Source organism: Poromitra crassiceps, assembly GCF_964638095.1.
Source record: "Poromitra crassiceps genome assembly, chromosome: 11".
NCBI classification, from domain to species: domain Eukaryota; kingdom Metazoa; phylum Chordata; class Actinopteri; order Beryciformes; family Melamphaidae; genus Poromitra; species Poromitra crassiceps.
The window spans coordinates 34498516-34526404 of record NC_139643.1 but is presented as its reverse complement, the minus strand read 5'-3'; the positions used below and the strand labels follow the sequence as shown (position 1 = coordinate 34526404).

Sequence of the window (27889 nt, the reverse complement as noted above, 5' to 3'; positions counted from 1 at the left end):
CAGACAGACAGACAGACAGACAGACACACACACACACACACACACACACACACACACACACACACACACACACACACACACACGATCCCCCTTTTAGATTTCTAACCCAACATAGGATAAGCAATAACCACGCCCTGTGGCGCTGGGATTGGCCAGGAGCAACACTGGAGGGCGAGCAGCCCAGCGATTTCATGAATCAACTGAAGAGCTCTTGAGAAGGACAGCGGGCTGCTGTGAGTGCCTTCTGCCCGCTGCTGCCTAGCTGTTCCTGTGTTTATTTTGATTTGTTCTGGTACACCGTCCTCGTCCATGTCTCCCTGTCATATCTATGATCGTTCCCGTTTTCCCCTCGGCTATTCAACACGTCCTCACCGCCCTCGCAAACTGATCGATCATTTCCTCATTCCTCCGATGATCAAACACATCTCTTGATTACTTTCTCCCGTTTTCTCCTGGCTGGCACAGAGGAAGGCGACTCCAGCTCGGCGTTTCAATGGCGTTTCTCCTATCTGCACAAGGAAGCGTTACCCGTTCTCTGCTTTCCCTCTTGCTCAATTTCAAAACAACAGCTGCGGTATGTGTTTGATCGCGTGCTGTCGGCTACCCTTTGAAGGCAGGGACCTGTGTCTGTGTGACAGGCTGGGCAAGTGTTTGCTGCAGGCGCTGCACCAATAAAAACAAAAACACGTCAAACACGTCCTTGGCGGGGAAGGCCATTGCTGATAACACGTCAAAGACGTCATTGGCGGTGAATGAGTTAAGTGGGCCCTATCCTACAATCCCTGCTCACAGCAGAGGAAGGGGGGCTATGCTGTGTGTGGGGAGCGCTGTGATCATCAGACCTCTCTGCAAGTAGAGAAACCTGGCATCAGCCATGCCAAATTATTGCCAATTATTGCTTTGAGATTCATTCAACACATTAACATTGCTTCCCATGGTCGCCGGGGAAGGGGCTATATTCTGCAATATTCAAGTTTTACAGTTGATTCCATTTTTATTCCCAAATGCCATGTTTTTCCACGTTTTCTGCTTCACGGAAATCATAGTGCCCATTGTAGGAAGCAGACAGGCACAAATAACAGGATTGTCACCATGTCGCCAAGACTTAGACCAGTTGGACTACTGCCCAATGAGTTGGCCCAAGTCAAGTTTATTACGGGTCCCCAGGCCTTCAGACAATCCTTACTGTGGAACCCCGGTGTCTTCCTGAACAGACAAACCTCTCTACGTAATGATCCAGTAGTGTTTGTGGGTGTGTGTTTCCCCCTTGCCCTCAGGTGGGAAATGCCATCAAGTCGTCGCTGCACGGCGCAGCGCTGAAGAGCAACACCAAGGAGGGCGCACGGAGCATCCAAGTGGAGATCACACCCACCTCCTCCAGGATCTCCCGCAACGCCGTCACCTCCCTCTCCATCCGGGGCCACCGCTGGAAGAGACACGGTGAGACGCACACACAGAATAACTGACATCACTAAAGTGTGTGTGGGAGGGAGGTCAGCTCATCTCTAGCATTTTCTGTAACGTTAATTCCAACTGGAATGGTTTGGCTGTAGGAGGAGAAACTGCAGCCCCGAGGAGAGAGAAAGTGTGTTAGATCTCTTCACCGTTCATTATACCCCTCCATCTCACTGTCCTAGAATCATCATCATAAGTGTCATCATCACCCCTCATGGCTCCCCGAACCCATAGATTTCCCTTCCTAGACCCGCACCCAACCAGGCAGCGAGTGCAGCCTACCTCCTTAGAATCTCCTCTTGCAATACCATGGCTTCCTGTCTTCTTTGCAGAGTTTCACCATCTTATCAGTGCCAGTGCAGAGACAGACAGACAGGCAAGCATGCAAGTGATAGAAAAACACAGAGGTTGGAGCCACAGCCAAGGATGCAGCCAGACGTCTGAATGAATCTCATTTGGCATATATAAGTGCTTAAGTCACGCCCTCTTCCGGGTTTGGCATGGGACCTAAAGGATTTCATTACCCATTAATTTTCCAATAGATGTTTCGTAAAATCCTTATAAAAAGAGTTTTACTTGGTCAAACCAAGTGATCCATCCAGCTATATTCAGAATCAGGAGAGACCATAGGACATTTCACTCAGACCTAAAATAAATCCTGATTTCCACCGTTCATGTACTCGTAAATACGATATTTACGACTTCCGAGGTGCACTGGAATGCAGCATTAGGCAATCTATTGGAGAGAACAGGAAGCCAGAGCAAAGGTAGTGTATTTGTGTAAAGACAGACAACACTTGTGTATTGAGTATGTGTTGTTTATAGTTTGAGTTCTGTCTTTACCCCCTCAGAGTTAAATCCGTAATCCCACTTAAAAGTATTACATTCACATGGTCATAGGAATATGGCCGTTTTGGCTTCTTTCACGATGCTCTTTACAGTCATTGTCGAGGCTCCATGTGAGGTACAGTAAAAGGCTGTAGAATTAGGAGAGGGAGGCTCTGTTACAAAGTACAGACAAGGCGGTGAGATTATAGCCATCAGCCGGTTTGGAGACGCGTTTAATGAGCGGGTTTCATCTAGTGCCTAACACCCCTTTTTCATCTCACGCGGAGCCTCTCATCAAACCTGCTCGTCTATGCATAAAGCCTTTGTTATGAGCAGACGGTTAAGGGAAAAACAATTAACAATTCATGTAGAGGTGAATGGTGACACAGTATGAAATGCTATTCCATTCAGATAATGTGCATCTCATCCATTTCCATACAGCATGCACTTTTGACCATGTGTTATGGTCTGATCACTATGATTTTTGTCTTTGTCTTTTTTTTTTCTTTTCTGCCATTACATTGATTACCTTTGTGTGTCTTGTGTTACTGTGGTTGTGTGTGCCTGTGCACATGGCCATGTTTCTTTGTTTTTGTGTGTGTGTGTGTATGTGTGCATGTGTGTCGGTATGTCTGTCCATCTGTGTGTCGGTCTGTCTGTGTGTGTGTGTGTGTGTTTGTGTGTGTATATACTGTATGTCCATATGTATTGTCCCTTCACCCCCCCCATGACCCCACCCACCAGAGTCCCAGGAGGTGAGTGTAGACAGTGAGGCTGCGCTGGGGGGCGTGGCCATCCCCGAGATCAGTGTGACAGGCGTGAGCGGCGAGCGAATGCCCAACGGAGACTCCCTGCGGCCCCGCCCCGACGGCCGTGCCCAGGCCGACGCCGAGCCGCTGGGCGCCGCCTCCGAGGTCAGCCAGGACCCCAGAGGTCACGACCCCGGCACCCGGGGTCAGGAGGTCAGGAGGCAGAAGTCTGTGAGGCGAATGGTGGAGAACGAGGGTTCTGGGCCCGCCTCCTCGGGGAGGAGCCAGTACTAAGGTCCCACCCCTCCTTCCCCCTGCCCCACTCCCGGGGTAACCTAGGTAACCGTGTGTGCGGGCGTGGTCTAAACAGCTGCATGATGACTTTTTCCCCCTCCTCCCTTTTTTGCGCTGGGCTCCGCCACGCTCTCTTTGCCTCTCTAATCGCACTGGTCCTCTCATCTGGCCAACCAACATCATTCACTCACTTGCTGTCCTCCTCTCCTGTGTGACGACCTTTCTCTGGAAGACCTCCTGCTCTAACTCCTTAAAATCTTTTTTTTTTTTTTTCTTAACTGCATAACAGACCAATAACCTAATAAATGCATAACAGACAAATTTGCTTACGTGAAAACCAGTAGTACCAAGTAGTGTGACAAATCCTGCATTACATAATAAAGCAGATCCAGTAAACATAAAGCGTCATTTAAACAAGGGACACAAGCAACCGAGAGGTTTAAAAACAATCGTTTTTTATGTACATTGTTACATAAATGGATATACTGTAGCTGTATCTCCTTAAAAAGGTCATATAAAGCCTAGAGTCCCTGATGGCAAAGACCTGATTGAAGCTTAGACATACCTATGGCAGTGCCAGTACCAGGAGATTGTACACTTACAATGTTGTTTAGGGGTGTGTGGTGTAACTCCTGTTTGTTTGTTTTTTTACTGGAGGGATTCGGTAATGTTTTTGTCTCCCCACCACACCTCGGTACGTCCTCAACACATTAGTACTGGGTTGCTACGGGAGGCAGATTGCTCCCGTCTGATTGGTAGCTGCAGGAGCTGAGGAAAGATGCGCAGGTCTTGTTCGGTTGGAAGCCAGTGTTGCTCATACTGTGAAATCTAGATCATTTCCCATCTGTTTTGGACACAGTGAATCTGATCATGAATGATTTGTAATTCAGGACCTGCCTATCTCTCTGTTTACCAGCTGTTTAGTATAGTAATAGCATCGGAGGTCTACTGCTGTGTATTTGTGCATTTGTGAATGGTTAGCCACTCACACAGGTGTGGATGCATGCTTGGAAGAACATGGGAAAGAACTGTGTGTGTGTGTGTGTGTGTGTGTGTGTGTGTGTGTGTGTGTGTGTGTGCGTGTGTGTGTGCGTGTGCGTGTGTGTGCGTGCGTGCGTGTGTGCGTGCATGTGGGGGGGGGCACAGGTGTTTTAAGTGGTGCGAGGGGTTCTGTGCCTTTGATTGCATTCCTTCACTCTCCCTTTGTGGTTTTTCCTAGGCTTCTGCTAGACACTGTCCTCTCCTGCCCCGGGCTTTGGGACAAAACAAACACTCCCCTGCCAATCGCTGATTGTTGTCTCACATTGCTGCTGGTTACCCTAACCTGTGTGCGGGATTGTAATATAACTCGCATTGTCTCACGCCAGGTATCGAGATAAGCATGTTGGCTGAGGTTACAGTGTAAAGGCGCCACCTGCTGGAAGACAATGGCGGCGCCCCTCTGTCATGCAGCCCTCTACAGTTCTCTCTCAAAGCTACTGTATAATATCACATCTTAAATGCATGCCCACAATTGCTGCAAAACATTGCACACGGTGTAATGACAGGATTCCAAGCTAATGCCAGCTTGTTCTGATCACACAGGCTTTGATATCATTTGATTTGATGAAATGGGCCGGATGACAGATGGGTTAGTGATTTTCCTCCTCCCTGTGCGCCTATCTGTTTTCCCATATTAATGCTTGTTTGGTCTCCCTCTGGTCTGTCCGGCAGACGCAGTGGATCTGGGTTCCCCGGATGAGCTGATGGAGATCTCGGAGGTGGATGAGGGGGTGTGGCCGGGCGGGGTGGAGCTCGACACGCCTCCGCCCACCATCACTGTCAGCAACACCACGGTGAGTCTGGGGGCCAAGGCCATGAAGAAGTGCCGGCTCGGCGGGCGCATCGGCAAGGACAAGGAGGCGGTCCCGCCGGCCGCCAGCGAGAGCACGGAGCTGTCCATCAAGCGGCTGACGCTCACCTCCAGCCAGTCGGTGCCCAAGGCCGGGGCTCTCAGCAGCCTGACGCGCACCGCCAGCGCCGTCTTCTCTCGCTCCTTCGAGCAGGTTGCCGCCGGCAACGCCCCTCCCACCGGCAACCACACCGCCTGTGAAGCCGGCCGCTATTCGTGCAGCCTGCAGGAGGACGGTCTCGGGTACTTGAGTTCCGGGACAAACCACACGCAGCGCTCTCCCAGCATCAGCGTGCACCTCGGCTCTGACCTTTGAACCCCTGACAACCTGAACCCTCACCTCCAATCATTTGACCCTGTACCTGTGACCTGGAGCTCCAAGCCATGCCAATTGCAGTGGACCACGAACACAAAACTCCTATTTCTCCCCAGTGTCTTTGTTTCTCTCTACTGTAAACCAGCCCCACTCCATTCAGTCCTCCAGAGCTCCACTCCCTCTGCTCCTCTCCCCCAGCGTAAAGAGTCTCGTCTGGGCTTGATGGAGGCAGGACGTCTGGGTCGACATTCTCAGCTTTGTTGATCTAGTAGTGCACTGCTGCCCGTCAAATTGTGCCAGGACAGAACTGCAGTCTCCTGCAAGGCAGCCTGTCGTTAATGTGAGAACCTGGGCAAACGGGTGCACTAAAGCCCATTACTAAAAACTGTGTTGGGAGAGGATTTGGGAAAATTGAGTATTTTAATAGACATTTGTTGCCCGCATGGCCTTTCCGTACATCCATCCCTACCATCCTACCATGCCCCAATTTGTCAGTGGGCAGATATTGAGTGTGTTTGAATGTGCTTGAATGTGTATACTGGATGTATGTGTACTGTATGTGTGTACTGTATGTGCAACTGTTTTTAAACTAAAGGCTGCTGATTGATACAATGAACAAGGTATGATTCTCCTGAATGAAACTACTGTTTCTAGTACCTTTTTTTTTTAATAATCCCCTTCCCATAGCAATACAATTCCCCTCTCCTATTCAGCGTTTTACATCTTTTGGGACGTTTGGACGACCCCCTCTGTTCACACTCTAGGTATTATATATTCTGTTCTCACAAAATCTGTATTCTTCCCAAAAACAGTGATAACCACTAAATGATCAACCAAGATGGTAATAGTCGGTTCTTTGTGTTTACAATCGGACAGTGTTGTCTTGATGTGGAAGCAATATTTATGTCCTTCCCTCTCCCTCCTCTAGCACCTTTATGAATCGCTGTGTTTATGATGGCAAAATAATAAAATCTAAAGTTCTTATAAATGATTAGGACTTTTTAATTTCCGGGGGATGTGTGTATGCTGTGTTGAAGTTTGCACTTGAAAGAGCGAGAGTAGTGTTTTCATCTTGGGTATTTTCTTATAAAAAAGCGAGGCTTGACTCTGACCTGTGGTATTTTCCTGTGAGAAACACCTGTTTTATTTCTCCGTACTGATTCCCGCAGTGTTAAAAGGACGCAAAATAACATGAACGACTGGCATTCAGCCACACTACCTAAAAGTTTGCCACCCTTAAACTTAATCTACGTGCACAGACCTAAAGGAATTGAAAGCATCGGAGTATTCTGATGTCTGAGCAATAGCAAGAATAGCCAACGATCAAATTGCTTTACAGTTATTAAATCTGTTCCGATGCTTTCTGAAGAGCAAGGAGAACATTTTGACTCCACTCCATTCTGATCGATGCTCCATTTCAGATGTTGGTACTGTAACGTTAGTGCTAAAGTGAGGTTTCCTATGTCCCTCCATCTTGCTCATTCTCATCCTCTCTCCTTTTCATCATCATATCACAGAACATGGTGGTATTTTACTGTCCTGAAAAATCAATAAAGCTCCACCCATCTAATGCATTCGGTGTCCTAAACAAGTGTTCATCCTGCCCGACCCCAATGTTAAAGTCAAAAGTGTATTCTGTTGTGTGTACTAGAGCTGTTAAGTGTCCATATAGTGTGGTGGGACAGTAACAATCACCCTGTTTCTGTATGTGGGTTTACAGACTGCAAATGGGTAAGCTCTGGTTTTACATCATACTGTTGTACTAAAGTTGGTTTATTTTGGCCTTTTTTTGTCTGAAGATAACTCACTGCTAGAGCTTCTGGGAATAAAGTGTTTCTATATTTCACTTTTGTTTGTTGGCTGGTTAGTTGTGTCTGTGTCTCTGCCAGAGAGACCATCACCAAGGAAGTCCAAATAATCTCTCAAATTCAGATACTTTATAATGTACAGTACTAGCCTCGGCGTGAGACTCAGCCTCTTGCGTCAAAGCTGGTATATACATATGTTATATTCTAGATTATCAGGCTCCTATGTGGCCTTCAAATAGTTTGGTCTGCCTCTGGACCGGTACAACACACACATACAAGTGTATATATCATGTACTGTAGTGCAATTTGACTCAAAAATGTGTTTTCCCAAACTTTCCAAATATCTCAAAGACTTTCCAGGCAGTCCTTGAGGGTCCTTGAGGCAAATGTGTAGAGCAAGGTCAGCTGAACATGTGGAAAAGAAGTTCCTTGAAAATTGGACGAACAGCGTGGAAGTTATGACCTTTATTTTAACCTTTAACTATAGTGCCCCCATCAGGCCGATTCGAACAATTCTGGAGCAATATCTGTCATTAGTGCAAATTTAATATGTCTGCCATCTTGTACCAATTCAAAAAAGATATCCTGCGCATGAGCATATCTTTTTTATCTTTCCCTTCACAAATTGATCAGTATTTTTTAGGCTGTTTGCAAGTTATTCTCCGAACAACCTACTGTGCTGCAGTAGTGATGTGGTTTCTCCCTGCTGTCACTTATGTGAGATGGGGTTTTTATAGGCTCTGACAGGTTGTCAGGTGACACAGAATGATGTAACTGCTGTTGTTTCATCTCAAAGGAAGAGGAGGAGGTGGGTTTTGTGATATATTTGGGACGTTACGTTGTGGAAATGTCACACATCACCAATCATGTCTACTAAAAATTAAAATGTGGACTTAAAATCAGGTTTAAAAGTACCGGTACTTTAGAAACGGGACAATGGACTGCACAGAAACCTTCATGTTGCTGTACCTCAGTAGTCTGAGGTTATATCTATGAGTGAAGTTGTGTGTGAACAAAACCACTTGAATACACATTATGTTGGATAGGTGACAGCTGCTAACAACCTTGTAGTTACATAAAATCACCAAATGCAGCTGTGCATTCACATGTTTATCTGGCAAAACACACACACACACACACACACACACACACACACACACACACACACACACACACACACACACACACACACACACACACACACACACACACACACACACACACACACACACACACACACACACACACACACACACACACACACACACACACACACACACACACACACACACACACACACACACACACAGCATTTAGACAGCCAGATTAGGAAAGCTGGAAAAAAAATTATCTGCTGAGCCTACAAATAGCTGTTTAGGATGGGGTCATGCTAGTATGCAATGCACGACTATAATGCGTATTCTGTGAATGGTACAGTTTGGTTTTTGCTCAGTGAAAAGACAAGAAATATTCCCTATGACTCATCATTAGAGTTAAATAAAGTAGTTACAAATTGTATAAAACAGAGCAGTGTCACACTTGCACTTAATTGCAAATACAGAACAAACTGTTGCAGTGAACAAATGTCTCTCCTTGTTATATATTACTTCATTCATTACTTGTATTATAAGAAATATCTGTTACTAAGATTCGATTTATTGTATACAAGAACTTCTCTTTCATCTCAGGTAGACACGGCGATTCATCTTCCAGTCATGCTAGGAGGGAATTTTATACCAAAGGTGAGAACAAAGTCAATCAATGAATGGTTTTATTTAGAGCTATGAAGGAATGGAATTTACTCCCTAGACATATCAAATAGTCTAAAATGTTTTAAAAGACTTTTAAATTAAAAGAACATCTCTTGAATAGAATTTCTGAACAGATGTAAGGTAAGCCCTAATAGGATCTGTGTTGAATAAACCTGTAGGGATCTAAATGTCAATCAAGTGGCACCACAAAATGCACTCTGAAGTTTATTAACTGAGCTTTGTGAAAGTTGAGACCTCTGTATGTGTATACGTGTCTATTGAGAATGAGTCTTTAAGGTGAATTGGCTTTAAAAAGGGGGGTGCGTAAAGTGTTGTTATGCCTGATCTCTTGGTATATAGCCTACTGTATGTCTGCACTTTGCTATCCTACAAACTACTTTACAAACTGTGTGACTGTCCAACATTGATGCATTTGAATTTGTATACTTGTATCTTTATTATGGAGGCCAAATGCATTTCAACAGAACAACCGGTTGAGTTGGTTGACTCAGACACAGTCGTTACAGACAGCTAAGGACAGACTGTGCGAAATAGGCAAACAAAAGGTACAGTCCATTCATGACAGGGCACGTCATTCCATCTCATATCTCCACTATGCCCAGTCCCACAATGCTCAACTCCTCTGCCGTTGTTTGGCTCGCCATTGATCCACCTGACAAAGTCCACCTCTGACCCATCAGACCACATCCATGCTCCTTCCTGCTGGGCGTCACTGAGTCCGATCCAGGTGAACCCCCCGGTATGGTCAAAGTTCTGGATCAGAGATTGGACAAAGCTGCTTTGTTCCTCACTGTGGATAGAAACCAGGTTGGCCCCTTGAGACACACAGTAGAGCTCTGCAGCAGCCCAGGTCACTCGTGAAGCCATGTATTTGTAACAGCGGCCATTGAAGCTGAACCAGAACATGGGACAGGAGCCGCGCTCGAGCTTCACTTGACGGTCAGCTGAGGGAGACACGGCACCCAGAGCCAGACCGAGACAGCACAGGAGCAGCAGCATGCTGGTCTGAACGTCTGAATGTTTCTCTGGAGTCACTGGAGCAGGACGGGCTGCTGAGGTGTTTGTTGGAGCTGGTCTGAGTGTTTCTCTCTGGAGTTACTGGAGCAGGACTGGCTGTGGGTGTGTTTGTTGGAGCTGGTCTGCACCTTTGGGTGGAACTGGAAGCCTTGCAGAGAGGGGTGACAGGCTGGTCCCCTTTTATCTGCTTTGGAGAGGGGTGTCTGCACTGCTGGCATTATATTATTGGTTTATATCTTTTGCTGTAGACACACCCTTTTAGTTCCACTCTGACTCATATCAGAGTATACAAAATACCATGAGCACACCGAGATGTTGCATAAAACCTATAATTTATTCATTTTCAGTAAAACATAAGAAAACACACAGAAAATATATGTGGCTTCAGCTGTCTGAAGGTTGAGGGGAGACATATTGCTTAGTATTTGACATTAGTTATTTATGTATGTATGTCTGATGTGTTTATTTATTTATCTAGACTAATTATTTATGTGATACTGACACTTAATTGTGACTATTTTGGTCCTCCACAAGTTTACCCATGTACCACTTTTGTCCACTAGTTGGCGACATACAGTAAAACTTGTCAAGTTACGATCGGACCAAGCTTCCTCTACATCACTTCCTCTCTCCTGTCCTTGGCAACAGCATCGTCGCGAGCTCTCTGCGGGAAGACACATGGCTAAACTCAGCAAAGAGACCAAACAGCGGCTGCAGCAGCTGTTCCAGTGCGGCCAGTTTGTCATCCGATGGGGCTTCATACCTACGGTGCTCTACCTGGGTCAGTATCCGAAACGGGGAGGTGGAGACCGGCTAGCTGAATAAACCTCCCTCGCTAGCCAGTTAGCTTAGCATATAATAAGCCCCTGTCCCAACTTCAAAACGGTTGTTCACGCTGTGACTGTGTGTGTGTCTGTGTGATTCATTGCCCCTTTCGGAACTGCTAACATAGCTTACGCTACTACGCAGTCCCTTATTAGTACACCGCCGAAATTTTTCTAACTACTCGATAAAGTTTCGCAAATGAAATTTCAAATGTACTTACGGAGCGAAAAGGGTTGTGTGAACCTCCGCGCATGATGTAGAAACAATAGCGCCACTAATAAACATGTTTAATCCCTCACTGAAACACGGGTCTCATTTCTTCAAAATGAATCAGCTATAAACACTCGTCTTCTTCTACGCTTCTGTCATGTGTGGTGCGCATATCAACCATAGCGCTCGCTATCACTTCCGGCCCCTGGCGGCCGGAAGTGGCACTTTTGTAGTTTTTTGTAACTTTTGGAGTTGCCAAAAACTACAAAAGTGCCACTTCCGGCCGCCAGGGGCCGGAAGTGATAGCGAGCGCTATGGTTGATATGCGCACCACACATGACAGAAGCGTAGAAGAAGACGAGTGTTTATAGCTGATTCATTTTGAAGAAATGAGACCCGTGTTTCAGTGAGGGATTAAACATGTTTATTAGTGGCGCTATTGTTTCTACATCATGCGCGGAGGTTCACACAACCCTTTTCGCTCCGTAAGTACATTTGAAATTTCATTTGCGAAACTTTATCGAGTAGTTAGAAAAATTTTGCAGACGGAGCGACCTGTTTAGGCTACATCGGCGGTGTACTAATAAGGGACTGCGTAGTAGCGTAAGCTATGTTAGCAGTTCCGAAAGGGGCAATGTGATTCAGTGTGATTGTGTATTATGGATGGGTGTTGCCAGTGGACATGGGGAATTTGGGTCATGCAGGACTTGTGCCCGTGTGTCCACTCCTCACATCCAGCGGAGTTGCCCCCTGGCTGTCAGTGAATGATCTCGCAGTCAGCTGGAAACACCACTATTACTGACGTCATTCTACCCTATTTTGATTTCTTTAATCTCTTTACCTCTGCATTTCCCTATTAGACCTATCCATCCAATGAATAATGGAAACCCTCATTACTGTTTTGCTCGCACCTGTGTTTACCTAGCCCCATAACGTGACGCCACTTACTGTACAGCAGTCGGCGCCACACAGGTTGAATCCTCAATAGGTGGACAAGGCTGTTAACACTTTCAGTGCCACGGCCCTTGGGCAAAAGGTTGCTTGCTGTGCCACATAGGCCGCAATGCATTTTAAAACAGTCATATAATTTCTTTAATAATTACTATGTAAACACTGAACACGCACAAATAACGATGAGACTCTCTTCTATCACCTGCAAAAAAAAGTTTATTGATCCCATTTTCCGTTCTTTAGTTATGAGCCGGAGAAGATAGCTTGATTGAACGAAAAACAGAGCTTTTTTTCTACGAGCTGAGATAATGAGCCTTTTGTGAAATTAAACATTTCAAGCACATCACTGACTCTGAAGCTAATTTTCTGATGTAGTCACACCTCAAAAATAATTTCCTTCAATAAAACAGTGAAGGCAAGGGAATTTTGTTTGGAAGAATAATATTTTTAGCTGAAACCAGCAGCGCTGGCGCCTGCATGCGCTGCTGGTTGCAGCTTCTTGCTGATCTTTTGCTGCTGGTGGGCATCGGATATTCTGGCTTGCGTTTGCCAACCCTGTCCTGCTGTCTGGGTCTGTGTTGTGTACTTGGCTCTGCGTGCCCACCTCCCCCCCTCCTCCTCCCCCCCCCCCCGTTGTGGGAGGAGTGTCTCTCTGCTCTGCTGTTTTCTCTGCCTGTGCTCAGCACTGAAAAAGTCCGCTAGATCCTGCTTTTTTACAGCCGCGTGTACCAGCTCCCATGCTTCGAGTTGAGAATAATAACAAATCCACGGCTGATCATGTGTTGCAGCGGACACGGAGGCTGTTGCAGCGGACACCGAGGTGCTCAATTGTGATAGCAGATTGGCTGCTGCAGGGGCACAGCTAAACGTTGCTTCAATGAAGCCGCTGCATACGGACGGATGCGATGCGATTTCCTTCCCCCCAATGACTTCTTCTGTGTGTTTCACTCCACGTTCTCTCATCTGGAGAGCGCTGTCGCCACCTAAGGGTTCTGTAAAATAGGTTAGACACATTCAATACCTCTGAATATTGTAAGAGGCGATGTAAGAGGCATAGATCGACACCCCCCCGTCAAAAAAAAAAATTCGAGTTATTGACGCCATTTGGCGTCGCTGGCACTCTACGGTAAATTTCTAATGACGCCATATGGCGTCGCTGGCACTGAATGTGTTAAAAAAGCTCTCCTACCCGTATCCGACCTCCGATTGCAGATCCGAAGATATGATCGTCCGCCTAGTGAAGCCAGTAATTTAGCCGGAACACCAGCGCTGTTAAAATGATACTGCGTGCGTGAAACAACCGTTTAGAAGCAGTCTTTGCACAGCCTGTGCCGTATTGAGGACAGGAGAAGTGCCGACAGGAACCATGGGAGTTTGAGTATTTCATGACATGTTTTGCTTCCCAGGTGCGCTGGATTTGCTGTTGATCACTGACAGCCACCGTCTCCTGACTGCATGTGTTGTTTGCTCGCTGCGTGCAAGCAGTGCACCATGATAGTGAGATCAAACACACCCTGCTGTAAATTCAGCGCAGGCTGTGCAAAGACTGCTTCGACACAAAATGCCCCCCGTGAAAAGGGTCTTTTTTATTGAACTTAATTATATTGAGCTTGAGATATCATGCTCACAGTCACCTCTTTTGCTGCCCACCGTCTCAACAACATCTCATATTTTAGACACAGTCAGTAGTTTTAGTTTTAGTTTTTTAGAGTGGGTGGGTGAATGATGTAATTTTTTTTTAATGGAGATTGATAAAGTTATTGAGGAAGTAATTGTGTAGGGCTTGTCTTCTGGGAAAACCCCAGGTCGTTATGAAATCTGTTATATTATTGGTGATGCAGTCCAAGAATTATGAATGAAGACAGGAAAGGCAGTCTGGGAGGATGGATGTTTTTGTTTTATTTGTTTTATTTTGGCTTTGAGGCAGTCAGTCAGGTGTGATGAATATTAACTCCAGAATGGACTAAGTGAAGTGGAACAGTCTATTCTGTGTTTCACTAAACTACAGTAAGACCTGGAGAGCTGCAGTCAATGACAGTAGACTTTAAGATGCACCATAGAGCATTCTGGTGCATCTTAAACCACACACAGGACTTAAAGGGTCTAAAAAGCCATGTAGTGTTTATTAAAGTGTCAGGGATGGTTTGCATGGTGCACTGTCCCTGCTCCTTGGTCACTTATTACTGTGATGCAGCAGAATACAGCTAAACACACGTGTTTCTCTCATACAGTAGATCTAATGAGCTGCTACACACGTTTTGTAGGCAAATCTCTTCATGCTTTGGGGTTTATGAGTTTCCACCTACTTAGTTCAGTCAACACATTATTATGTTATTAGGAGGGTCAGTTAATTTTTCTGTAACTAGTTGTCTCTGGTTTGTTTAAGAACTTTATAGCATCATCATGTCACTGACATGCTAGTCTAGTGTATCAAGATGGGTTTTTTTTATGAGCTGGAACTGCCTGCATGTCTGTGTCTGCATATTTGAAAGTAGTGTCACAGGCTATGGCATTCACCTTTATTCAGATGGCATTTATTTCCCACATGATTGCCCCATCTGCTAAGGGTCATTTAGGTTATTTTCAGGCTATTTAAAAAAAATGAAACCATGAAGTAATATGGTACGGTAAAATTGCGTATTGACAAATAACCGCTCAATTTGTATCTCTTACATTTATCTTATTTTAAATTATAATATACCATCTCACATAAACAGGGTAACAATCAGAGACACTACTCTACTCTCTCTCTGTGTACTACATTTTTAAAAGGTTCAAGGGGGGGACATTAGCCATAGCCCCCTTTCCACTGAGGGCCAAACTTGGTACACAATTGAACTTAGTTCCTGGGTTCCTGACCCCTTTCCACTGGGTTGGCCTAGGCCAAAACTGGGCTGAACCAGGAACTCAAGTTCCAGCCTAGAGTTCCTGGGCCAAAGTTCTTGGGCTTTTGGCTTTCAATGGAAAGGGGGCTAATGATATGATATTTGAAATGGAAAATAAAGTAATGAAATGCAAAAATATTATACCAATTATCACCGTTTTTGCCACCTTATCTGTAGGAGATGTGTGTGGCCTATAAAGGTTCGAGTCCAACTATTATAAAGGTTATGGACATTTGTAACTGCTGCGCCTGTCGCTTAATACACTTTTTATGCTCTTTCTCCGTTGTGATGCTTTTAAATGTATATTTTATCCTCTTATTCTTTTATTTCCTTGTGTCAACCATTTTATGTGAAGCACTTTGAATTGCCTCTGTGTATGAAATGTGCTATACAAATAAACTTGACTTGACTTGACTTGACTGACATTTTATGAACTCTTATGACATTTTTTCCTTGAGCCCCCATTACATTTGGACCCTGTAGACTTTGCAGCTGGTGAATGCTTGCCAAAGCAGAGATGTCAAAATAATAATGATAGACCATTGAGTTGTAATTTGATTGAGGTAATTTTTCCATTGTAACCAGTTGTCTTTCTTTACCAGATGTTCACCGCTAGCTGTACACATTGGTTTAAATGCGCAATGCTAACAGCTTATTATGGATGAACTAGAGATTGTTTTGCACACATAAGTGTCCATGAAACTTGCAGAACTTGCAGTGTCCTTCAATTTTCTTTTATGTTTTGTATTCACAGGTTTCAAACGAGGAGGAGATCCAGGCATGCCTGAACCCAATGTCCTGAGGTGTGTACAGATTTGTCTCAAGGACACTGATTCTAAAACTTTGGCTTCTAACACCTTAAAAAAAGCGTCTGCAATATCGGGAAATGTACACACAGCCTGGTGAGAAATGTGACACTAAAAGATGGTTTTCATTTACATACCAGTATTTCCTGAGAAGTGGAGTGGTTGACTTAACTGGCCAGACCTCAGTTGTTAATGGCAGTCATTATTCATGATTTGTGTAGCAAATTTATTTTTTAAGCACCTTTTTTGGTCTCATCAACATTTTGGCTATTTTCAATCATAGTGGACCCGCTGAACCAAATAAAATGAATTCAGTTTCAATGTTCAGACTTTACAGCTATTGTGGAAACTAAAGTCATGATGCCGTATTACGGTAGGTATGCAGAGCCAACTAACCCAGCGTCTATGACGAGACATCGCCTCAACCTATCTGAAGGTTTATGCTGGCCCTCTGTGAGCGAGCTACTGTAAGAGTGTGCCTGACTTCTGCTTTTTATCCCCACACATAAGACCTGGGTGACTGTGTGTATTTCCTTTTTTCTTGCTGATTCAAATGCTTTTTACACAGGAAATATGAGGTTGTGTATTTGATATGTGATAGACATAACTGGCCCTGTGTATTTGGGTATTAGAGATATCTTCATTTTCAATTAACATTATATCCAAATTTGGAATATTTACCACTTTCTCCATACCTGCCTTGCTATCTTCAACTTGCATCATTTCTAGATGCACTTTACCAATGACCCATGGGATCTCAGTTCTCTGTTGTAACTTTTCACCTTACTCCTCCTCTCTCCTAGTTTACTATGGGGCTGAGGAAAACCTTCACACAGCCAATCACCTCCCTTCATCAAGTCACATGATCCCGCCTCATTGGCAGTCACCCGGGAAACGGACGTTATTTCTTCCTTTTGTGTCTGCAAGTCTTACTGCTCCAACGCCTGAGAGACTCATAACTGAATATTTATCTGTGGTCATTATGTATGTGACTACATTATATATAGATGAATGCAGATTGAAGGATTGGTCTCAATCTTGGTCGAGATGGGCGGCATTTGGACCAACAAGGTGAAGTCCAGACATTTACCTTTGTCCCTGAAAATATTCCAATCCGGCTGTCTTTTTTTTATCTGGTGTTTTGTTTGGGAATATGTAATACTGTCTCTATGCTGTCTTTGGCTATGCCATCCATGTTTTTTTCTCTGAGTTGTAAATTACATTTCTGGCAATAAAGCCTAAGATAAACAGCATTTTTCTCACATCATATTTGTAAATTCATGGCTGTTCAATTTTCAATGTCAATCTATTCTAGATATTAGTACTATATCTATATCTATCTATTTCTTAGTTTATACCAGGAATCAGTTTGACGCTATCTGTATACAACCTCAACTGAAAGAAATGCTTGGATAAATTGCATGCATTAGAATGTGATTGGCTCTGCCTTTAAATCTAATCACATGGTTCCCATGCAGGTCAGGATAATATAAAAGGAATTTTGAACAGTTCATTTTATGTTTGTATAAATCAGTGGCCATTTCAAATTTTACTCTTGACACTTTCAGCATACGTAAGGAAGGACTGATTTAAAAAAATCGTCAAATCTATGTTTAGGTGTGGATTGAATAAGTATGGAATTGATGACAAATACAGGGAGATATGTTTCAATGGACAGACACCATTTGTATTTCTTTTCAAATGCTGTTTTAATTCATACAAAATATTTCTTCAAGTCACTCGGTGTGCATTCTTAAGAGACTACAGTTTAAATTCTCTATCTTCAGCAGGCGAACTGAATTTCGTGTTACATTCAGAATACAGTTTGTGCATAAGAAAATAAATAACATTTTGTCAGAAATAAGTATAAAAGCATTCTTTCCAAACTCCATCATACAAATGTCTTACAAAAAGTATAGCTTACAAAAATAGTTTAAATAAGTTAATATGTCATAGATTACTAATAAATTACAAGTGCATCATATAAAAAATATAAATAAGTTGAATAAATTAAACAGTTGTGTGTAATACAAGCCCTTAGGCCTACCAGATTCAACAAATCTATAGATCGCTATAGACCCTGCATGGATCATTCAAAAAACAGTCAGAGCACTTGAGTGTTACACTCCTGTTCAGTGTTTTCTTACCTTGATTAAAACCTTGACACATTTTTTTCTGCCACAAATCTGTAACACTTAATTTCAACAGGATTCTCAAAGTAACTGTTACTTATAATAGTAACAAAGTGCTGATGCTGCCAATTTTCAGTAACACATTCCTTAACTCATTCAAGTAATTTCATCTTTGTAACTTGCAGCTACAGTAATCAGTTAACTGCCCAGTTGGTTGCTGGCTAGACTTCCCCTGAGCATCTCATTTCTGCGAACTGCACGCTTGCCGTCGATGAGGAACAAGCGGAGCTGGTGCAGGATGTTGTATGCGGTCAACTTCCTGTGGAAAGTGTCGGTGACGACCAGCCCCTTCAGCAGCTCCTCCTCCTGGCTGCTGGTCAGTTCTGTTACCCGCTCAGGGTGCTTCATCTGTAGGGCAGAAAGTGGAGAGAGAAGCCTTTAGAAAACATGCTATGTGACAGTGTTACCAGAGAACCACAACATACTTTTTGAGCAGACCAGGGCCATAAGGACAAACTGCAAAAATAGAATTGCTTGTGACCCTTGTGTGACATGCAAGTTCTCTAACTTTTGTATCAAAAGTACACAACTATTGTGCAGCATCTCAAACACCTTTTCTTTGATGAGACGGATCAGGAGGTCGCTGTAGTAGAGCTTGGCATCGGGGAGCACTGAGTTTCTGGGGTATTCCTTCTCCATATGCTTCAGGAGGACCTGGTACTTCAGCAGACCCTGGACCAGTCTGTGGAGACACGACTCCTGGACAGAGGAGAGGAACACAGTCACACATCTGAGTAGAAACCTCAGAATCCATCAATCCATTATTCTACTCTACAGGAAATGTTCTGTGTTTACGTTGTGTGTTTATGTTTGTGTGTTTATGTGTGTCTTCTTGTCATTTTAGCAGGTTGCATTAGAGAGAATGGTGCGTCACAAGGAGATACCTTGCTGAAATTGATCCTGGGGCAGCCACTCAGGTCAACCAGGAAGTTATCTCCCACATGATTTTGAAATTCCACTTCAAACTGAAAGAGAAAAGGAAACTTAGTGAAGCAATCCACCTACTGTACAGGCTGAGAGTGAGACTCCAGCCTGCAGTTATACTGATATTTTAGTGATATTTTCAAATCAAGCAACATCTATTGCAAGCCTATATTGCCTCATGCAGTAGCCTATAGCAGCTATTCTCAACCACTGGGTCGTGGCCCACTGGTGGGCCTCAGAGCACTTTGTAGTGGGCCATGGAGCCAGAGGTATTGCCAAATATATTAATAAAAATAAAATAAAGTGATTACAGCTAGTTTTTTTTTTTTTTTTTTTTACATCTAAATGTCCTCAAGAATTACATAGATCAAAAACTTCCAATTAAAATGCATAAATTCATTTACTTTTTTTTTATCCTCTCTCATTTATCTGGGAAGGTGCCGGTGGTCCTCGGAACTGTTTTAACAATCAGAAGTGGGCCTTAAGTTACAAAAGGTTGAGAACCCCTGGCCTATATAGGCTAAAACATTTAACCTAAGGTATGTGACATCTGCCATTATTACAACAAATAACGATATTAATGTGTAGAGCCTAATACATTTTATACAAATGTCACAGCTAAACTTTAAATATGATATTCATGCTGATGAGGTCACTATAAATTCACTATTGAGCAACGAACAGAAAAAGTTTCTATGTCACAGACATACATGACACAAGGAATATTATTGTAATTTCATTTCAAGGTAAAGCGCTCACCTCTTCCTCGTGCTGTTTGGTGGCACCAATGAATGAGTCCCACACCGGGGAGGCGCTCAGCCATTCAGAGGTCAACTCCTGCTCACCCGAGGGACTGTCGGGGGCCGTGATAGCCGCGGGGGCCCCGGTAACACACCGCGCAACGGCCGCCAGCAGCGCTGCAGACAGCAGGTAAGCATCTGTACGAGAGGGAGGGAGGGAGGGAGGGAAGCGCAGAGAGACGTCTGTTAGCGAAGGAGGAACAAACGCAAGAAGGCGCACAAACAGTAGCAGTCAGAAGTCACTTACCGAGTGTGGGCGTCATGTTAACACGTGTTGACTCGATGTGAATGCAGTGATGCTGAAGGCTGAGGCCAGGAGGAGTTGGCCTCTCGGGGTGATGCGCGGTCATTTTATAGGCGCACTGCACTAGTTCTTCAGAATAGACTATAATAACGGGAGTTCCCGTTATCCCCCCCCTCCCTCCCCGAAACACAAACGGGCTGAGTGACGATCAACTTCCACCTACAGTAGTATGCTACTGTAGTATGGCTTAACTTTCGTTAGTCATCACTTACTTGGGATTAGCAGATAGGCTACTATGTACACTTGGAATAACTGATTGCATGTAATCCAGTTACTGTTATCAGGATACAAAAAGGTAACTGTAATCCCTTACAGTTACAGAAAAAAGCTGTAGCCTAATTAAGATTACAGTTGCATTTTTACTTTTTACTTATCAGGAGTACAATTTAGAATACATTTGTATATTCTATTTATATTGTGTATTTATCCAAGTTTGTTTATTTATTTATGTATCTACTCTTTATCTACTCTTCCTGGGGTCCACCTTAAAAACATAAAAGTATACACATGCTTTCACATAGGCCTGTATGCATACATTAACCCCCCCCCCTCCAAACAAAAAACAAAAACCGAAAAAGAAAAAGACAAAACAAAAAAACAAATCAAAACATTACAGTACAGTACACAAAAAATATTTCAAGCAAATAATGTTTCAATGAACCACATAAAACTCTATCTCTGCTACATCTCTATACTGTATTATATCAAAGTTATATCTATGTTTTTTGCGGGCCTGTACCCAAGAATAGCCTCATTAGTTTATTTTTTAAAGCTATCTTTACTTGTGTGGCTGCACACTGTAAATATTTACTCTTCTTGTTGTCTACTTATGTTTGATCATATGGTGCAAGAACGTAAATAATGCATGCATATATCCCAACAGCTTTTTCCGAATATGACCTTCACCAGGATATGAACAGGAATAGTTTCTGCATGTAAAGCCATTAGCAACACTCAATGCTTTCCCATAACATGTCGTCTTCTTCTTCTTCTTCTTCTTCTTCTTCTTCTTCTTCTTCTTCTTCTTCTTCTTCTTCTTCTTCTTCTTCTTCTTCTTCTTCTTCTTCGTCTTCTTCTTCTTCTTCTTCTTCTTCAGATTGTGCAATAGGCTACCTCCATTTTGGCTTAAAGGGGGAAATGATCTTTTATCAATCTGTCATTACAAAATGTATGATAATGACCATCAGATACAATCAATATATTTGATTGGTCTTTGCAAGGCCAACCAACAGTAAGTCAAGTAACTTACCATGGGGGATTATTCATGGGGAAATTAAACCTGTGAACTCCCAAATTGGGTGAAATCAAATCAGAAAGTTGGTTTCTGGGGCAACTATAACAGTGACGGTTGCAGTATCTATCTTAAGAATGTCGTAATAACGGGTTGATGTCTGATCAGGGGGTGTTTTTGTACTTTCAGTGGGCAATTTGAGATGTTAGAAATGGCTTAGTGGTTGCAGACGTGTCTGAGGTCATCAGGAAGTGCCAGTCATCGGTGTCCCGTTGACTGGCGCTTCCTGATGCACCAGTCATCAGTGCCCTGTTTCCATTGAAGAGCTGAAGCCACTGTTTCACTTTGTTTGGAGGGCACGGCTAGCCGGATGTGAGACTGAATTGACAACTCGTCACAGCCAAAACTCAACTCAGTGTGGCCGGATTGAAAGGTCTGGAGGACCCAAGGGAATGATAACATTTGACACATTAATATTTTCAAATACACATCATTCTGGATTCAGTCATATTTAATGTGTCATGTTTGATTAACCAACTCAGTTCCTCCCCGGAGGAAATTCCGGTGAGCTGTAATTAGTTGTTTCCGATTCTCATTTCTGCTTTTTGTTTTTGGATGGGAGTTGGTTTATTATCTACCACAAGAGTCCACAGTATTCATTCATCAATTCACCACAAGATGACATGTCTATTCTATAGGAAATGGACCCTAACAGGCCCATACATCTAAAACACGCACGTCTCTAGAAGCTCTGTACATTACCATCTGTCTGGGATATGTGTGTATATGGAAAAAGTTTTACATTGCAATTTTCTAAGGAGGTTAACATCTTCTTTAGCGATAAACAGCTTGGGGAGGATGCCCATGATGAGTTACTGCTTGTTAGTTCTTAAACTAGTGCATGATGGTGGTCTACAAAGCCCGGTGAGAAACCAAAAATCTTTTTCCTCAACTTTTTGGGGGGCAAATCTAACATCAATTCACAGACCCCTGTCTAAAGAATTTTCTTAAAAAATTAGCTATCTGCCAACATTATGATACATTGGCCATTGTATCAGCCATGGCCACCCCTAACCACCCCTTGGGGGCGCCATTGGCAGTCACACTGGATAAATGGGATACACAGATAGATGGGTGACTGCCCAAACAGGGAGAGTCAGTCTATCCACAATGCCAATGAGCTGTTTTGACCATTCACAGGTGTAACTGAAAGGGTTAATGCTGGCTACATTTTCAGAAGCACTCAGTCATCACATTTGTACCAAATCCCTCATCTGCTGGTGCACTTCCTGCCTTCCTCTCACCCTTACTTTTATCTTCCCCTTTTCTCACTTTCTCCAGCGGTTATCATCATTTCTCGGATGGATATTTGCAACCTCACAGTTCTAGTGAAATTGCTCTGACTAAGGGAAGGGAGGGATATAGTGAAGCTAGCCTCTATGTCTCCCCACATTTGTGTGTGTGTGTGTGTGTGTGTGTGTGTGTGTGTGTGTGTGTGTGTGTGTGTGTGTGTGTGTGTGTGTGTGTGTGTAGAGTATGTGAGTAATGGGTGCGACCGTAAGTAAACAGGCTATGGGTTGTGCACATTTCCCTTCTTTGTTTATCAAGCTAAGCTTATCTTAGCACTGAATTTTGCCATATAATGAAACTGAAAGTGAAAGAAGTCACTGCTTTACTGATGATTTCTGGGATCAATAGACAATTATTTTCTATGCTATTTTCTACCTCTCTTATGTGTGATCCCAAGATGGTCAACAAGTAAGAGTAAAACAAGTATGTGATTATATATTACTAGGCATCTCGCTCGATTCGCGCGCTGCAGCTCACTGAGCTGGTCCTGCAGCTCGCATACGCAGCTCGGCCGCTGCGTGGCCTCGCCTGCTCTACACGAGGGATCAGCCGAGCAGCATTTTGGTAAACAAACCGCGTTTCTGGGAAAAAAGAAAATGTCGCCAAGGTCAGTTCAGTTCTCGTGCCAATTGTACTGGATGGGCATTGATTGGGCCAAATATCTCAGCATCATTAGTTTACCCTATTGAGTGTGTATGGAAGGAACCCTGGTGACAGAGAGTTTTTCCCATGTGCTGAATATAAACATATCTTGAATTAATAACTAGAGTTTCCAGTATTTATTCAAAGTGATCTTTTGCATTCTTTGCAAAAGGCTCCTGAACAGTTTGAATAGCATCATATGAAGAGGTCCTACTGAAAACTGATGGGAGAAGATCAAAGGATTCAGAATTCTCTAAAACATTGTCCAAGTTGCACATACAGTACTGTACCTTCCTGTGGTTGAAAAGAGCTGGAGGATAGTGATGGCCTAAAGGTTAGAAAAGCGAGCTTGTGACCAGAAGGTTGTCGGTTCAATCCCCGGGACTGGCAGGATAAATCTGGGTGAGGAAAGTGGAAAAGCCCCTCCTTCATTCATTACCACCAGGTGCCGTTGAGCAAGGCCCTTAACCCCAACTGCTCCAGTGGAGCTACCCAGACTGCAGATCAGACTGTGGTTGTATTGGCCAGCTTCCAGGTGTGAATGTGAACAGGCTGCTGAAAAGAGAGCATTAGTGAGACTCCCCCTGAATAAATAAAGGTTAAGATTGCGTCCTAAAACATTTCACAAAGGGTTCCCATGGGACCAAATAGTTATATCTATATACTTTGTGTGTGTGTGTGTGTGTGTGTGTGTGTGTGTGTGTGTGTGTGTGTGTGTGTGTGTGTGTGTGTGTGTGTGTGTGTGTGTGTGTGTGTGTGTGTGTGTGTGTCCAAAGTGTGCTCAGTTCTTTCACATAAAAGACGTGGAGTATGTGAAAACTGCCGTCTCTCCAAGCTCTCTACCCCCACTTCCCCTCAGGTGTTTTCCAGCGCACTGCGGTGCCTGATGTTCAAACCACTGAATTGTTCAATGGCTGAGCTCTAACCCCACTAAAGGCTAGATGCCTTTAAAATCCACAGAGCATTCAAGATGAGCGCTCAAAACATGGGATGAAGATGGCGAAATAACACTCAGCCTGTAATTCACCATGGTCACAGCTAGATGGCAAGCTAGGATCATGTTTTTCTTCACAGCGTGCGAGTTCACTCCTCTCCAGAAGGGGGTGACATCCTCAGGCGGTTGTATGGAAATGACTGTTCTGTGCTTGGCCCACGCACCACAGCAATAACATATCACACTCGCACGGTCACACCGAGGAGAAATTGCTTGTGGGCTTCTGCATACATGCGAGAAGGTGTGTGTGTGCATGGACTTGTGTTTGAGTTTATGTCCATATGTCAGTCTTCCTTCTGTTCTTTAAAACTGTGGTTCTCAACGTGGGGTCCGAGGACCACCAGGGGGTCCTTGAGGGGGTTCCAGGGGGTCCCCAGCAAATTGATTAAAAAAAATGTTTGCATTTAACAATTTTAGAGACGAAATTGTGAAATAGATTTAGAGATCGTTTTTGGCTGTGGACCAATGTTCACAATTTTCTAATAGACTGTGTTGGCCTTTTCATCTCTCCCCTGCCCATCCCTCTCTCCACTCCTTCATCCCTCTCTCCACTCCTCTCCACTCCTTCATTTTCTCCGCGCTCTCTCTTCTCCGTCTACTCTTCCTGTCCCCATTCTCTATAATATGTGCCTTATTCTCGGGCCATTCTATTCTTGCCTCCTCTCCTCTCCTCTCCTCTCCTCTCCTCTCCTCTCCTCTCCTCTCCTCTCCTCTCCTCTGCTCTCCTCTCCTCTCCTCTCCTCTCCTCTCCTCTCCTCTCCTCTCCTCTCCTCTCCTCTCCTCTCCTCTCTCCTCTGCTCTCCTCTCTCTCCTCTCCTCTCCTCTCCTCTCCTCTCCTCTGCTCTCTTCACTTCCATCTGCGCTCCTTTTTCCATGGATGGAGAGTAGAGGGGAGGAATTGTATCTCCGGTCCGTTTGCCACGGGCACTCTTCAATATTTAATCAAGAGTGCGTTTGTTTGAAGAGCTCTGAAAAATGTGTGGGTGTGTGAGTGAGTGATAAAGAGAGATGTCGCGCTGTGTGTGTGTGTGTGTGTGTGTGTGTGTGTGTGTGTGTGTGTGTGTGTGTGTGTGTGTGTGTGTGTGTTTGTGTGTGTATATGTGTATGGTGAGTATAGGACCGTACACTATGTTTTGGGATGAAAGGCTTTCTCCAGTGCTATGGTAATTGGTTTACTATCTCTCGCTCTCCCTCCTTCTGCCCCCTTGTTCCTCTCTCTCTTCTTCTCCCTATCTCCTCCTGTTCCCCTGTTCCCCTCCCCCTATAATCCCTCCCCTTCCCCGGCCTACAGTACGCCTCATTATGAAAGCATGGTGTATAGTATATATAGACTACTATCTCAGTGTAGCGCTCATTCATTCAAATGGTGCACTGTGAAGTTTATTGGATTTTGCTGTGTGTGCTTGTGTGTGTCTCTGTGTGTGTGTGTGTGTGTGTGTGTGTGTGTGTGTGTGTGTGTGTGTGTGTGTGTGTGTGTGTGTGTGTGTGTGTGTGTGTGTGTGTGTGTATCAGCGGCTGGTGTCAGTCGTCCCGGGAGACCACAGAGCAGCGTTTCATCATCCTCGAGACTCGGCACAAGAAAGTCCCCTCCTCTTCTTTTGCTTCTTCAGCGATTCAGCAAACATGGAGGATTCTCCTCCTTTCAACAAGCTTCTGTTGCTGTGTGTCCACATGGAAATTCTGTTGCTTCAATTCTTTCAGATTGAGAGTTATTGAAGTCACCAGTTCACTGGCTCAGTCTCCGACCCAACCCAGCAGTCTTTTGAAAATGAGCTTCTGGACACCGAGAGAAAATGAATGGTTATTATAGCTTCTTGTGAAATGATACGCGGTCGACACGCTCATTGTACGGTGCTCTTTAGTCAATCACCTGAAGCTCAATATAAACCAAACCAATGAGCTTGTGGTGGACAACCAGATGAACATCTGATGAACATCTGGTTGTCATCCAGGGAGAGGAAGTGAAGACGGTGGAGTCATACAAAATATCAATATAATTAATGTGATTATTATGTTGACTTAAAGGATTTTGGTGTGTGCAAAAGTAAGTGACAGCACTTCCACTGTTGTTGTAGTAGAATGATCCAAGATGGTTTTCTCAGCTACAGCGGTAAGCAAAACATTATGATGTCACAGTGAAGTTGACCTTTGAACTTTTGGATATAAAATGTCATCACGCCATCATTTGATCCAATAACACATTTGTGTGAAATCTTGTCATAATTAGCGTAATGTATTAATTATTGAGTTCTGGCCAAAAACATATTTTGTGAGGTCACAGTGACCTTGACCTTTGACCACCAAATTGTAATCAGTTCATCCGTGAGTCCAAGTGGACGTTTGTGCCAGATGTAATGAAATTAGCTCAAGGCGTGCCTGAGAATGGAACAAACGGACGTGAGGTCACAGTGACCTTGAACTTTGACCTTTAACCACCAAAATCTAATCAGTTTATCCTTGACTCTAAGGTGGATGTTTGAGCCAAATTTGATGTAAGCTCCCTCAAGGTATTCCTGGGATATTGCGTTAACGGGCATCGGGACGGATGTATGGACAACCCGAAAACATAATGCCTCCGGCCACGGCTGTCGCGGCATAATAGTAATAATAGAGTGTGTGTTTAGTGTTATAGAACACAATATTATTATATTCACTCATTTGAGCTTGACACCCAAAGCTACTCTCGCATGCAAGCGAGAGTGAAAAAGAGCTTTTCTCTCTGTGTGTGTGTGTGTGTGTGTGTGTGTGTAACTAATTTCCCTGAATGCTGGCGGCCCATTACCTCTGACAGCGACTGTGGCGTATAATAAGTCCTATCATGAAAGCGGATTGGACATCTAAGTACTGAACCCACTGCACTCGAGATGAACTCCACTCAGTGTGTCAGTAGAATCTGCAGGCTCAGATCTACTGAGTCTTAATTCATTCTTTTTCATATCATATTCCTTTGAATTCTTTAATTCAACTTAATTCACCTACTTTCTAAAGGGGGTCTATTCCATTTATCAAGTCCTACATTTCTTCTTATCCCCCTAACTCCTTTCACTCTCCCTGCCTCTTCTGCAGATGCAACTCTGGCATGCTATACAAAGAAATGACACCTTCAACAAAGGAGGAAATGATTCGGAGATTTGAAAAAGCACAGACCATGTTGCATATACTTGATCCTAAAAGTCTTGTAATGCTAAATTCATAGAGTGGAATGGGATGACAGCAGAGATGGGAAGTAACGAAGTACAAATACTTTGTTACTGTTACTTACTAGGAATTTCAGGTATCTGTAATTTACTGGGTATTTATTTTTCTGGCAACTTTCTATTTTAACAGAAATATCTGTACTTTCTTCATTTTCAAAGCAGGCTTGTTACTTTAGTTTTAATGCACAGACAAAAACAATGTAACATTTGTTTGTCTACCACTCTATGGTCTCATCGTCTCACGCTCTCCCAAATGATGTGCACCTTTTTTTATCACACAAATTATTAATCAAAGTATAGTCTTTATACATCATAAAACATGTTTGGAGGGGATCTGATAAGTTTAATCGTCTAATTATATTATGATGTGAGGTTCAGTTAGTAGGCCTATAGGTTTGCACAGAAACAGCCTGTAGAAATATGTTTTACTTTTGAGTAGCTACATTTC

The 27889-nt window shown here is 43.7% G+C and overlaps 3 protein-coding genes across 5 annotated transcripts in view; 2 read left to right on the top strand and 1 right to left on the bottom strand.

The window, feature by feature from the left end:
* Nucleotides 1-7379, top strand: part of hycc1 (hyccin PI4KA lipid kinase complex subunit 1) — a 41217-nt gene extending 33838 nt beyond the window's left edge. For 2 of the 3 annotated variants that reach the window (XM_083645752.1, XM_083645753.1), the window contains exons 10-12: nucleotides 1278-1440; nucleotides 3028-3371; nucleotides 5040-5179. In XM_083645752.1, coding sequence (XP_083501878.1) covers nucleotides 1278-1440; nucleotides 3028-3326 — 462 coding nt within the window. In that variant the 3' untranslated portion in view covers nucleotides 3327-3371; nucleotides 5040-5179. Of the gene's footprint in view, nucleotides 1-1277; nucleotides 1441-3027; nucleotides 3372-5039 lie in introns of all 3 variants that reach the window. The other variant, XM_083645754.1, reaches the window with a different exon arrangement.
* A 3393-nt stretch (nucleotides 7380-10772) lies between these two features.
* tomm7 (translocase of outer mitochondrial membrane 7 homolog (yeast)) lies at nucleotides 10773-17074 on the top strand. Its single transcript, XM_083646945.1, has 3 exons — nucleotides 10773-10911; nucleotides 15756-15804; nucleotides 16611-17074. The coding sequence occupies exons 1-3, from the start codon at nucleotides 10809-10811 to the stop codon at nucleotides 16624-16626; spliced, it is 168 nt and encodes a 55-aa protein (XP_083503071.1). The 5' UTR covers nucleotides 10773-10808; the 3' UTR covers nucleotides 16627-17074.
* Nucleotides 17075-18137: 1063 nt separating this feature from the next.
* On the bottom strand, nucleotides 18138-19986 carry LOC310784983 (interleukin-6-like; the record flags this gene model as incomplete). Its single annotated transcript, XM_083645993.1, has 4 exons — nucleotides 18138-18347; nucleotides 18525-18698; nucleotides 19683-19861; nucleotides 19971-19986. 4 exons carry the CDS (start codon nucleotides 19984-19986, stop codon nucleotides 18138-18140), a joined length of 579 nt encoding a protein of 192 aa, XP_083502119.1.
* Between the last annotated feature and the right edge of the window lie 7903 nt (nucleotides 19987-27889).

What these genes read in the sequence shown, in the direction of transcription:
- tomm7 (XM_083646945.1), top strand. Translation starts at nt 10,809, where the DNA reads ATGGCTAAACTCAGCAAAGAGACCAAACAGCGGCTGCAGCAGCTGTTC. An exon ending in ACCTACGGTGCTCTACCTGG is followed by an intron (nt 10,912 to 15,755) that starts GTCAGTATCCGA and finishes TTGTATTCACAG; the next exon opens with GTTTCAAACGAGGAGGAGAT.